General features: G+C 49.2%; 3 protein-coding genes across 3 annotated transcripts in view; all 3 read left to right on the forward strand.

The window, feature by feature from the left end:
- The window catches only part of LOC311315078 (synaptophysin-like), a gene marked incomplete at both ends in the record, with an annotated part of 4,671 nt that extends 3,452 nt beyond the window's left edge, over positions 1–1,219 (forward strand). Inside the window, 2 exons of the mRNA XM_084445678.1 lie at positions 141–332; positions 935–1,219. Of these exons, the coding sequence (XP_084301804.1) occupies positions 141–332; positions 935–1,219 (477 nt within the window). The remainder of the gene's footprint in view (positions 1–140; positions 333–934) is intronic.
- Positions 1–12,500, forward strand: part of LOC311315538 (voltage-dependent L-type calcium channel subunit alpha-1F-like) — a 167,986-nt gene that overhangs the window by 53,348 nt on the left and 102,138 nt on the right.
- The window catches only part of pcsk1nl (proprotein convertase subtilisin/kexin type 1 inhibitor, like), a gene marked incomplete at its 3' end in the record, with an annotated part of 6,521 nt that continues 974 nt past the window's right edge, over positions 6,954–12,500 (forward strand). Inside the window, exons 1-2 of the mRNA XM_084445679.1 lie at positions 6,954–7,065; positions 12,182–12,500. The exon at positions 12,182–12,500 is cut by the window's right edge and continues 265 nt beyond it. Of these exons, the coding sequence (XP_084301805.1) occupies positions 6,982–7,065; positions 12,182–12,500 (403 nt within the window). The 5' untranslated portion in view covers positions 6,954–6,981. The remainder of the gene's footprint in view (positions 7,066–12,181) is intronic.

Below are 12,500 nucleotides of genomic sequence, written 5' to 3' on the forward strand. Positions count from 1 at the left end.
TGTGTGTGTGTGTGTGTGTGTGTGTGTGTGTGTGTGTGTGGGTGTGTGTGTGTGCACCACTGATACTCTGACTTCACTCTCACCTTCTCTACAACATCACCGTGACGTGTCACATGCTACATGTATGTTTCCCCTCGCAGGACTTTGGCGTGACGTGCGTGTTCACCTTCATGTGGCTGGTCAGCTCCGCGGCGTGGGCCAAGGGCCTGTCGGACGTCAAGACCGGGACCGACCCCGACAAGGTTCTGACCATGATCGCCGCCTGCAAGAGCGAGGGGAACCGCTGCCGTGAGGTCCACGACCCCGTCATGTCCGGCCTCAACACCTCCGTCGTGAGTCACCGGCGTTCAATCAATCAATCAATCAATCAATCAATCAATCAATCAAAGCTTTATTTGTATAGCACATTTCATACACAGAGGCAACACAATGCGCGTTCAAATGTATTGTTTGTCTTTAGGTCATGAGACAACGTTCTCAAAATGTTTGTTTTTAGGACGTGAGATTATGTCGTTATTAAAATGTTGTTTTTAGGTTGTGAGATGACGTTGGTATAATGTTGTTTTTATGTTAACATTTAAATGTTCCTCGCTCTAGCTGTTCAGTTAGATGACTCATACCTCTACTTTCTTCCCTTGGTCTCTGTTCCTTCCTCTCCTCCCCTCCTCTCCTTCTTCTCCTCTCCTCTCTCCCCTCTCTCCTCCTCTCCTCGCCTCCTCCTCCTCTCGTCCCCTCCTCCCTTCTCCTCCCCTCCTCCCCTCCTCTCCTCTCCTCCCTCTCCTCCTCTCTACTCCTCCTCTCCTCCTCTCCCCTCCTCCTCCTCTCGTCCCCTCCTCTCCTCCCTCTCCTCCCCTCCTCTCCTCCCTCTCCTCCTCCTCCCCTCCTCCTCCCTCTCCTCCCCTCCCCTCTCCTCCCCCCTCTCCTCCCCCCGCAGGCCTTCGGCTTCCTGAACCTGATATTGTGGGGGGGTAACCTGTGGTTCGTGTTCAAGGAGACCGGCATCATCGCCCCGTTCATGCGCCCCCCCCCTGCCCAGGAGAAGCAGCCGGCCCCAGACTCGTACGGTCAGCAGGGCGGGTACGAGCAGGACCCCTACGCCGGCTCCCAGGGGGGCTACCAGCCGGACTACAGCCAGCAGCAGCAGGGCGGCTACAACCAGGAAGCCGGCGGCGAGTACGGCCAGCAGGGGGCGCCAACCTCCTTCTCCAATCAGATGTGAGATGGGAGAGGAGAGGAGGAGGCAGCGGGCGGCTGGTAGGTGGAAGTGATGATGATGATGATGATGATGATGATGATAATTTAATTTTGTTGTACCTTGGTAAAATGACAATAAAGACATCCTATTCTATTCTATGATGATGAGGATGATGATGATGACGATGATGATGATGATGATGATGATCATAAACCATGAGCAGTTTTATTACATTTTCGAATAACCTTCGACATGAACCAATCAGTCAAACGTATGTCTCTAGATGAACTGGTCCAGATCAGGGTAGATCAGGGTATCTCTAGATGAACTGGTCCAGATCAGGGTAGATCAGGGTATCTCTAGATGAACTGGTCCAGATCAGGGTAGATCAGGGTATCTCTAGATGAACTGGTCCAGATCAGGGTAGATCAGGGTATCTCTAGATGAACTGGTCCAGATCAGGGTAGATCAGGGTATCTCTAGATGAACTGGTCCAGATCAGGGTAGATCAGGGTATCTCTAGATGAACTGATCCAGATCAGGGTAGATCAGGGTAGATCAGGGTAGATCAGGGTAGATCAGGGTATCTCTAGATGAACTGGTCCAGATCAGGGTAGATCAGGGTATCTCTAGATGAACTGGTCCAGATCAGGGTAGATCAGGGTAGATCAGGGTATCTCTAGATGAACTGGTCCAGATCAGGGTAGATCAGGGTATCTCTAGATGAACTGGTCCAGATCAGGGTAGATCAGGGTAGATCAGGGTGTCTCTAGATGAACTGGTCCAGATCAGGGTAGATCAGGGTAGATCAGGGTGTCTCTAGATGAACTGGTCCAGATCAGGGTAGATCAGGGTATCTCTAGATGAACTGGTCCAGATCAGGGTAGATCAGGGTGTCTCTAGATGAACTGATCCAGATCAGGGTAGATCAGGGTGTCTCTAGATGAACTGGTCCAGATCAGGGTAGATCAGGGTGTCTCTAGATGAACTGGTCCAGATCAGGGTAGATCAGGGTATCTCTAGATGAACTGGTCCAGATCAGGGTAGATCAGGGTATCTCTAGATGAACTGGTCCAGATCAGGGTAGATCAGGGTATCTCTAGATGAACTGGTCCAGATCAGGGTAGATCAGGGTAGATCAGGGTGTCTCTAGATGAACTGGTCCAGATCAGGGTAGATCAGGGTAGATCAGGGTGTCTCTAGATGAACTGGTCCAGATCAGGGTAGATCAGGGTGTCTCTAGATGAACTGGTCCAGATCAGGGTAGATCAGGGTATCTCTAGATGAACTGGTCCAGATCAGGGTAGATCAGGGTGTCTCTAGATGAACTGATCCAGATCAGGGTAGATCAGGGTGTCTCTAGATGAACTGGTCCAGATCAGGGTAGATCAGGGTATCTCTAGATGAACTGGTCCAGATCAGGGTAGATCAGGGTATCTCTAGATGAACTGATCCAGATCAGGGTAGATCAGGGTAGATCAGGGTAGATCAGGGTAGATCAGGGTATCTCTAGATGAACTGATCCAGATCAGGGTAGATCAGGGTAGATCAGGGTAGATCAGGGTAGATCAGGGTATCTCTAGATGAACTGGTCCAGATCAGGGTAGATCAGGGTATCTCTAGATGAACTGGTCCAGATCAGGGTAGATCAGGGTATCTCTAGATGAACTGATCCAGATCAGGGTAGATCAGGGTAGATCAGGGTATCTCTAGATGAACTGGTCCAGATCAGGGTAGATCAGGGTATCTCTAGATGAACTGGTCCAGATCAGGGTAGATCAGGGTATCTCTAGATGAACTGGTCCAGATCAGGGTAGATCAGGGTATCTCTAGATGAACTGGTCCAGATCAGGGTAGATCAGGGTATCTCTAGATCAGGGGTCTCAAACTCGCGGCCCGCGGGCCATTTGCGGCCCGCCACACCACTCCATCCGGCCCGTGACATGATGTCAGAAATATAATGTAATCCGGGCCGCAAAATAATTTCTTGTTAACCGCGCCGGCAGGCAGGCATATAATGCGAAATTCAAGTCGTTCAAACATGGGGCGAAATTATGTTATTGTGCGCAGCATGCGAGGTGAATGTTGCATACAGTCACAGGGGCAATCAATCCCCATGCGACTATGAACTATGAACGGAATGCAGCTCGCCACCGAGAGGCTGTTTTCATGGTTAACTAACGTTAGGAACACAGACGTTTCAAGAAATATGGACATTGCAGTATTTTTTGTGGAGTTCAATGTAAATTCTACCTGCCTGATATGCAAGAACAAAGTCACTATTCATTACTAAACATGGAGAACAGTGTCATAGGGAGACGAGAGGAAAAAACGAGCCACACAGCTAAGAGGGCTAAGGTCTCAGTCTTTCAAGATATGTCCAGCAAGAAATAGAGTAGTAGCCTACAAATGAATTCAAGTGTCTGGTAAGAAATGGAAACAAACTTGAACTTTAATAAATGCAAGTACAGGTACAGGGCAGGCTTACAGTAGTGATGCATCTTGCAAGTACAAATGAAGCCTATTCAAGATAAAATAAAAGTAAGGAAAAAAGATTTGCAGCACTAACTGTTAACATAGAAATGAATGGAAACCGGTTTGAATTTGTATGATGAAAACGTTAGTTATGGAATAGTCTTGCAACATTTAAAGACTGAGTTGTGAGTCTAGTTATGGAAAAGAAAAATGAAATTTTCTGAAATATTGCACTTTCTTATAGTTAGTAGTAGTTGAAGTTGACATTGAAGTGGCCCTCCTATGAGTTGACGATACCAGCAGTGGCCCCAAGCCAATTTGAGTTTGAGACCCCTGCTCTAGATGAACTGGTCCAGATCAGGGTAGATCAGGGTATCTCTAGATGAACTGGTCCAGATCAGGGTAGATCAGGGTATCTCTAGATGAACTGGTCCAGATCAGGGTAGATCAGGGTATCTCTAGATGAACTGGTCCAGATCAGGGTACGGCGCCGCTGTCGATGGTCCAGTAACACGTCTCTCCCCTCTTCCACAGAACGAGAGGACGGGGGGATGAGGGGGGATTGAGACACCTGATCCACCTGCAGCTCTGCCTCCTCTCCGTCCGTCCATCTGTCCGTCTGTCTGGGAGAGGGTGGAAGGAGGGAGGGAGGGAGGGAGGGAGGGAGAGAGGGAGGGAGGGAGAGAGGGAGAGGGAGGGAGGGAGAGAGGGAGAGGGAGGGATGAATGAAACGATGAGACGGTGGTAGGAGGGGTGTGGGTGGGGATTGGGAGGGAGAGTTTTAGATGTTAGTTATTGTGGTGTGTAACTGAAAAAAAAAGAGAATTTAAGAGTAAATTCATAAATAAAAATTTGAACATGGAACCAAAACATGAAAAAGATATGACGTTTAATGCTAGAAAAAACTCTGAAAACTGGATGATGTTCATAAATAGATCTATTAAACTTGAGGGAATGTATTTGTCTGTGCTGTATAGATATCACTATGAACAAAATAATATAGACAAATATTTCGTAATGTTATGTATGAACTGTTCTGCTGGTCGGTTATTGAGCTCTGTAAATGTAAACAATAATTCTGCCAAAACACAAATTCCTCTCCTCAACAATTTGCACTTTTACGTTTCAAGTTCAAGTTGTCTGGTTTCATCAGATTTCATTTGTTCATGCGTTTGTTGTTCTTTTGTTACATTCCCCTGTTTCCAAAAATGATGGGATTGAGCCAAATCGATGGGTAAGAGGAGATAATAAAATCACTGGAGTGTTTTTAAAATCTCGCTGGAAGAAAACCAAACAAGAGATGAAAGTTGTAGAGAATCACTGAGAGATATTTATCTTTCATCTCAGCTGAGGCGATCGCTTGGTTTGAACTACAACTATCGAAGAGAGTGTAGATGAGCGGGATTATATCTGATGATGATGACGATGATGATGATGATGATGATAGTAATAATCACCCATCCCCCCCTCCTCTCGCCCCTCCCCACGGTCCTCGTCGTGTACCATTGGTGTATTATGCAAGTGGGGTTCTGATTGTGAATATTTTTGGATAGGAGTTTTGTTTGTTCTTGTGGAGTGGGACTTGGAAAACCAACGGTGTGTAGAGATGATGATCCTGTAGACAAGCTAGCTGTGTCTGTTTCTCTCCCATTCTGTCCCTCGACCTCTGTCTTTCTCTCTCTCTCTCTCTCTCTCTCTCTCTCTCTCTCTCTTTTACTTTGTGCACTCCTCTCGTCTGTGTTTTTCTTCAAGGCCCCTGGCTCACACCCCTGGTGCACACCCCTGGCTCACACCCCTGGCTCACCCCCCTGGCTCACCCCCCTGGCTCACACCCCTGGCTCACACCCCTGGTGCACCCCCCTGGCTCACACCCCTGGCTCACACCCCTGGCTCACCCCCCTGGCTCACACCCCTGGCTCACCCCCCTGGCTCACACCCCTGGCTCACCCCCCTGGCTCACCCCCCTGGCTCACACCCCTGGTGCACCCCCCTGGCTCACACCCCTGGCTCACCCCCCTGGCTCACACCCCTGTAGGGCCCCAGCTACGGCAGTGAGGGGCACCTGGGGGCCAACCATGTTCAACACACATCGCCTGGGTGTATATGAGTTCTGGCTGACAGTTAGTTTAACACTGCATGGGGGCATAACGAACACACACACACACACACACACACACACACTCACCACGACACCTACATGCATTCTATGCATTCTAAGCTTCCTGCCTGCCTGTAGTGAAAACGCTGTCAGAAACCAACGTTGATTCATAGAAGCTATTTTGTACGATGACCCGAGATCATCTTCGCTCATTGCGTCGGTTGGTACGTTCGAGAAGCGCACACACACACACACACACACACACACACACACACACATGCGCACGCTTGTGGGTTTAGCAGCGATGGGAGGTACTGACGATTCTCCGTGTTGTCTGTGGGCAGCTCCAGATGTACATTTGACCCCCCCCCCCCCCCCGCCAGCATGGAGGATGAACCGCCGGGGAGGCGGGGCTTATGTTAGGTGATGTCACGACCCCGCCCCCTCGTATCAACGCATGCTTGTGATGTCATCGCGTCCAGCCTGCTCAGACATGACATCACGTTAGCGAATGACAACTCTTAACCTACAGTAGAGTAGATTATGCTTTCAGCTCTTTCTCTCTCTCTCTCTCTTCCTCTTCCTCCCCTCCGCCTCTCTCTCTCTCTTCCTCTCTCTCTCTTCCGTTCTTTCTGCTCTGTCCCACGTTTCTCTTTTATAAATATGCTGTTGAATACTCTGTTGTTGTTGATGTTAGATGTGTCTCGTGATCCTCAATGCCATTGGGTTGTGATGTATTTCCTGTATATGACATATATATATTAATATATATTTAGCATTGAAGATGACGTCAATGACAGTGGTTATGACTATGGGGAGAAACAGAGTTCGCTCAGAACAATCCAGAAATCTGTTGTATTCTTATTCTATGGAATCCTTGTGGGGACATTTCAATAAAGAGGAAACTACCAAGGTTCTCTGTTGTGGAACGTTTTGTCCGGTCTCAGATCTCTTTGATGTTTCTGTCTTTCATTGCTCTGACACTCCTTCTCCAGACCCCTCCTCCCTCCCCTCCCTCGCTCCCTCCCTTCTTCAACCCCCCCTCCCTCCCTTCCTCCCTCCGTGACGTCCCTCCCCTTCTCCGTAGAGGTAGAGCTCCTCCCTCCCTCCCTCCCTCCCTCCCTCCCTCCATCTCTCCATCTCTCCGTCTCTCCGTCTCCGGCTGGCAGAGCGTTTCTTTCTTCTTCGGGGCAGCCTCATTCTCTCATCCAGGATGATGGGCCCTCTGAGCAGCGTCGTCTTCCTGTCTCTCTCCTTCTGTCTCACCCTGCTGCACACACACACCCTGCAAGCCAAGGTAAGACCCGTGCGTGTGTGTGTGTGTGTGTGTGCGCGGGCGTGTGGAGCTTCGTACCTAGACGTGAGATTCCGATGACGGATGACCTGTGTGAGTCCTGACCGTGTGTCTCTACCGTAGGAGCAGTGGTTATGGAAACAGGGAACAGACTTTCGGGATGATCAGTGTTAGGTACACATGTGTTACTGTATGATGTCACCCAGTGTTGGTGCAAGGGTGCTTCCTGGTTAACTAATGTGTGTCAGTGTGTCGTAGCTTGTATGTACAAATATATCATACTTTTTATTTTTTTTGTTACAAATGCTTCAAACAGTCCAATAATATATATATATATATATATATATACATACACATACACATACATACATAAATACATACATACATACATACAATATCTATCTACAGTATCTATCTATCTATCTATCTATCTATCTATTTATTTATATCTATCGATCTCTCGCTCTATATATATGTATATATATATATATATATATTATTGAGCATTTGTAACAAAAAAATAATCCTCTATATAGAACCCTGCGGTTTGAAATAAGAACCCTGTTCTGCTCCAGGAGGTACTGTAGGCTATAGAACCTTACCGACCTGAAAAGGTTTGAGTAGGGAACCTTTTATTTGCTTGATGTTTTTTAATGCTGGTGCTTCAGTACTGTGTCTGACCCCTCATGTCTGTGTGGTCAGCCCTCCCTCCCTGTATGGTCAGCCAACAGATACAGGAATGTACTGAAGAACCACATTCATAATTGTCATTGATAGATGGTAAATGTTTTATTTTAATCATATCTGTTTATCGTATCATCCGGCTGTTAGAACAGACATGGTTCTGAGTACGGCTGTTAGAACAGACAGAGTTCTGAGTACGGATGTTAGAACAGACAGGGTTCTGAGTACGGATGTTAGAACAGACAGGGTTCTGAGTACGGATGTTAGAACAGACAGGGTTCTGAGTATGGATGATAGAACAGACAGGGTTCTGAGTACAGATATTAAGAACAGACAGGGTTCTGAGTACGGATGTTAGAACAGACAGGGTTCTGAGTACGGATGTTAGAACAGACAGGGTTCTGAGTACGGATGTTAGAACAGACAGGGTTCTGAGTACGGATGTTAGAACAGACAGGGTTCTGCGTACGGCTGTTAGAACAGACAGGGTTCTGAGTACAGTTGTTAGAACAGACAGGGTTCTGAGCTGTTAGAACAGACAGGGTTCTGAGCTGTTAGAACAGACAGGGTTCTCAGTACGGGTGTTAGAAAAGACAGGGTTCTGAGCTGTTAGAACAGACAGGGTTCTGAGCTGTTAAAACAGACAGGGTTCTGAGCTGTTAGAACAGACAGGGTTCTGAGCTGTTAGAACAGACAGGGTTCTGAGTACGGTTCTGTTAGAACAGGGACAGAGATGATTAACCACTTTCATGGGTCTCTGGTTACACCAATCAGAGGGAGGGGTGGGGCTGGGCCTGTCATCGCTAGGCAACAGCAGAGAGACCAGCAATGAATGTCAGTTCACCTGGAACACCGATCACATTAAATCACAATGTGGTGTTTGCTTGTGTGCAAGTGTGTGTGTGCGTGTGTGTGTGTGTGTGTGTGTGTGTGCGTGTGTGTGTGTGTGTGTGTGTGCGTGTGTGTGCGTGTGTGTTAATCATTTGTGAATCATTTGTTTTTCTCAGGGATCATTAGCCTGGGTCTCTGTAGGGAAAATATCAATTGTTTTTATTCTTTATACTCTTAATGATACTGATATTATATAATATATGCTAATGATATTATTGATATATATGCTAATGATATTATTGAACAGAAAGGTTGGTTTGTCAAACAGGACGGTCCAGGTCAGCTGACCAGACTGTTTGTCCTGCCGTGTTGACCCTGATGAGACCGCCACGGCGTGGACGCCTCCTAGTTTACGACCTCCGCGTCTCCATCTGTCCGTCCAGCGGTCGATATCTGTCCATACGTCTCTCGTTCGTCCACCTCCACCTCCGCCCACCGAGCCCCTCCCTCTGTGTGTGTGTGTGTGTGTGTGTGTGTGTGTGTTCTGGGGCGTGAGGGAGGGGGTGTGGTCGGAACGGCGGGTTGAGGACGTGCCGTTAATCAGCGGAACAGGACGTTCAGGTCCTGCGCTGTCATGGCAACTGGCTTTACTCCGCCAATACCCTCATAATGCAATGCTACCCGCTCTCCATCACACACACACACACACACACACAGCCTGCGTATTGATTTGTTTGTTCTGTTGGCTCAACAGTGTGTGTGTATGGTGAATGAGTCAGTTGTGTTGGTCTCTAGGGAAACACCGTACCAGTGGCTGCCATCGTCTGCTCTGTTCTCATGTTAGTGGAACAAAATACAGCCTACAGTAGATATTAACCATTCATAATGTTTACTCGACACAGTATGTAGCAGTAGGCTACACAAGAACATTCTGTGTGTGTGTGTGTGTGTGTGTGTGTGTGTGTGTGTGTGTGTGTGTGTGTGTGCGTGTGTGTTAACTACAACCTTCTGCAGGTTGATAGTCCATCAGTGTGTGTGTGTGTTTGTGTTAACTACAGCCTTCTGCAGGTTGATTGTCTAGCAGAGTGTTTGTGTGTGTGTGTGTGTGTGTGTGTGCGTGTTGTGTGTGTCATCTACAATTAACGTCTATATCCGGCCTCGCTACGTGCGTAGTGGAGTGTATAGGACTTCATAATGCGTCACAAACACAGAGTGACTCACACACCAACCTGGCAACCGAACGACCGACCGACGCTCTGACTCACCGATAACCCCCGATGGGCTCCCTCCTCCTCACACACACAGCCAACCACATCAGCCCGTCATGCATAATTAAACACCTCAGCCAATCAAACTGGATCTGAGCCAACTATCCCAATATCTATCCCAGATAGCAAGTGGATCTGGGCCATATATGGGCCGGAACTAAGCCACAAGGGCCAGATCTGGCCTGTATATGGCCCAGATCCGCTTGCTATCTGGGCTTCTGGGATGCGAACCCGGAACCTTCCAGAAGCAGTTGAGAGACGACGGTGAGTCAACTCTTTCTGGACGTCTTTTAGACAGGGTTTGCTTGGTGTGAGCTTCAGGTAGTCTTCTTCATCCCTGCGACATGCTGGAAGGCAAATCCTAAACAGGAACGCCAGACCCCTTAATTTAGTCCCAAACCACCTCCGCTACATCTAGCTGGTACAAGACGACCTCTACCACCTGAAGGAGGCCATTTTGGCCGAAACGTTGCGCCCTATTTATTAAAACTCACCGTGGGAGCTACATACATACATCCCGGATAGCAAGAGGATCTGGGCCATATACAGGCCAGATCTGGCCCTTGTGGCTTAGTTCCGGCCCATATATGGCCCAGAATCATTACACATCCGCTTGCTATCTGGGATACGGACATTCTCTCTGTCTTAAGGTTATTCATTTTTGACGAGCACCTGTCGCACTTTGTTTGATGTGCGTGCGTTCCTCTGCTGCTACACGACGATCTCCACACACGATACACAGGTTCCCCCTGTGGCTCGGTGGAACCGCGGTTCCGGACCACCTCCCTCGTTAGCTGGACCTCAGCCTCGGTCCACGGTCCTCGCCCGCTGACCAGACACGCGTCCAGAAATCAGATGAGGGGCGTAGGACGGAGTGGGCAGATGGCGACGGGCCGGGCCCCCCCCCCCCCTCTGAATCACCCGGGGGACGCAGCGCGCCGGCCAGAACCGGACCAGAACAGAACCGGACCGCAGGAGTCAGCAGAACAGAACAGAACGTCAGAGTAGGGTGGGGGGTGGGGGTGACAGATGGACATTGAGAAGAAGCACGACATCGCTCACTACTGCCGGTTTAGAGGGATGATTGATGATGATGATGATGATGACGGTGATGATGATGATGACGGTGATGATGATGATGATGATGATGACGCTAGTAACATATTTCCATATTTGGTGGTATCTAATCTATAATCCAAATGTAATGTAATAATGTGAATGTAATCTGAAGACTCAGAGCTCTCTGAGGACTGAGCCCATGGAGACGAGCTTCTAGAGTTCACAGCTTGTTCACACCTGCTATCAATGGGACAACAGCAAATGTGGAAATGCTATGTGGGTGGATGTGCAAGCAATATAATTGTGTGTGTGTGAGTGAGTGTGTGTGTGTGTGTGTGTGTGTGTGTGTGTGTGTGTGTGTGTGTGTGTGAGACCAGCACAGCTGCTGCATGACTCACTGTGAATTTGAGAGCATATGAATGGGAGAAAGGAGAAGAGAGGAGGAGAGAGGAGAGGAGGGGAGGACAGGAGAGGAGGAGGGAGGGGAGGAGGAGGGAGGAGAGAGGAGGAGGGGAGAGGAAGGAAGAGGGGAGGAGAGGAAATAACCCAGATCATTGTCTTTATTAGACAAACTCCACAGTCCGCTGAATGCTAATTATGTCCATTTACCCACGAGAGCCTCTTAACGAGCATCATCACCAATAAGCACCACAACAACAACAACAACAACAACTGATTAGCATAATTCCACCACGCCTCAGCTAAAGAAATTAACTCGCACGCCCTCCATCATAAGCCACTCAAGAGTAGCACGATGTAATTTAGTGACGCAGTGCACCCTGGGAGCAAAGTTTGGGGACATTTGAGCAGCACGTATGACTGAGTGAGCGGAACCACCATCAGAACGTCGGTGCTGATTTTACAAACCAGGCCAGTTGGATCTGGGCTGTACGGAGCAGAACCGGGGTTCTGTGGACACGGCTGTCTGATCAAATCACGTTCTACCTTTAGTGAGGAGAACCCAGTTCATTCTCAAGTGCCGGGGCCTGTGGGCTACTGTACTGTACAGTATATTTATCACACGCAGTAACATGAGACTTTCAACTAAGAGGCTCAGCTTTTGAACAGAGAAGCAGGGCCCGGATAGGAAGCGGATCTGGGCCATATATGGGCCGGAACTAAGCCACAAGCGCCAGATCTGGCCTGTATATGGCCCTGATCAGACTGCTGTCTGGGGGCTGAGGGCAGAATGTGGTTTTCAACAGTTTGGTGTGTGTGTGTGTGTGTGTGTGAGGTTCTTATCCCCATCTCTCTCTCTCTCTCTCTCTCTCCTCTAGTCCCTGTCTGCGGCCCGCGGTGGGGGGCGTGGCCAAGACGGGAGCGGACACGCCCGGCGCCTCCGCCGCGACCTCCGCGACGCGCTGCCGTACGAGGCCCAGATGATGTCATATCCCGCCGGCGCGGACGCCAGGGGGCGGGGCGGCGAGCTGTACTACCGACCCGACGAATGGAAGAGGCCGGGCCTGGGCCAGGCCCTGCAGCGGTTGGTCGAGAGCGACCAGAGGCGGGACCAGGAGACCGCCTACCTCGCCGGCTTGCTCCGCCTCCTCAGCGAAGCCGAGGGCAGGGAGGAGGAGGGCCCGGAGGAGGACGAGG

Source organism: Borostomias antarcticus (assembly GCF_949987555.1).
Source record: "Borostomias antarcticus genome assembly, chromosome: 11".
NCBI classification, from domain to species: domain Eukaryota; kingdom Metazoa; phylum Chordata; class Actinopteri; order Stomiiformes; family Stomiidae; genus Borostomias; species Borostomias antarcticus.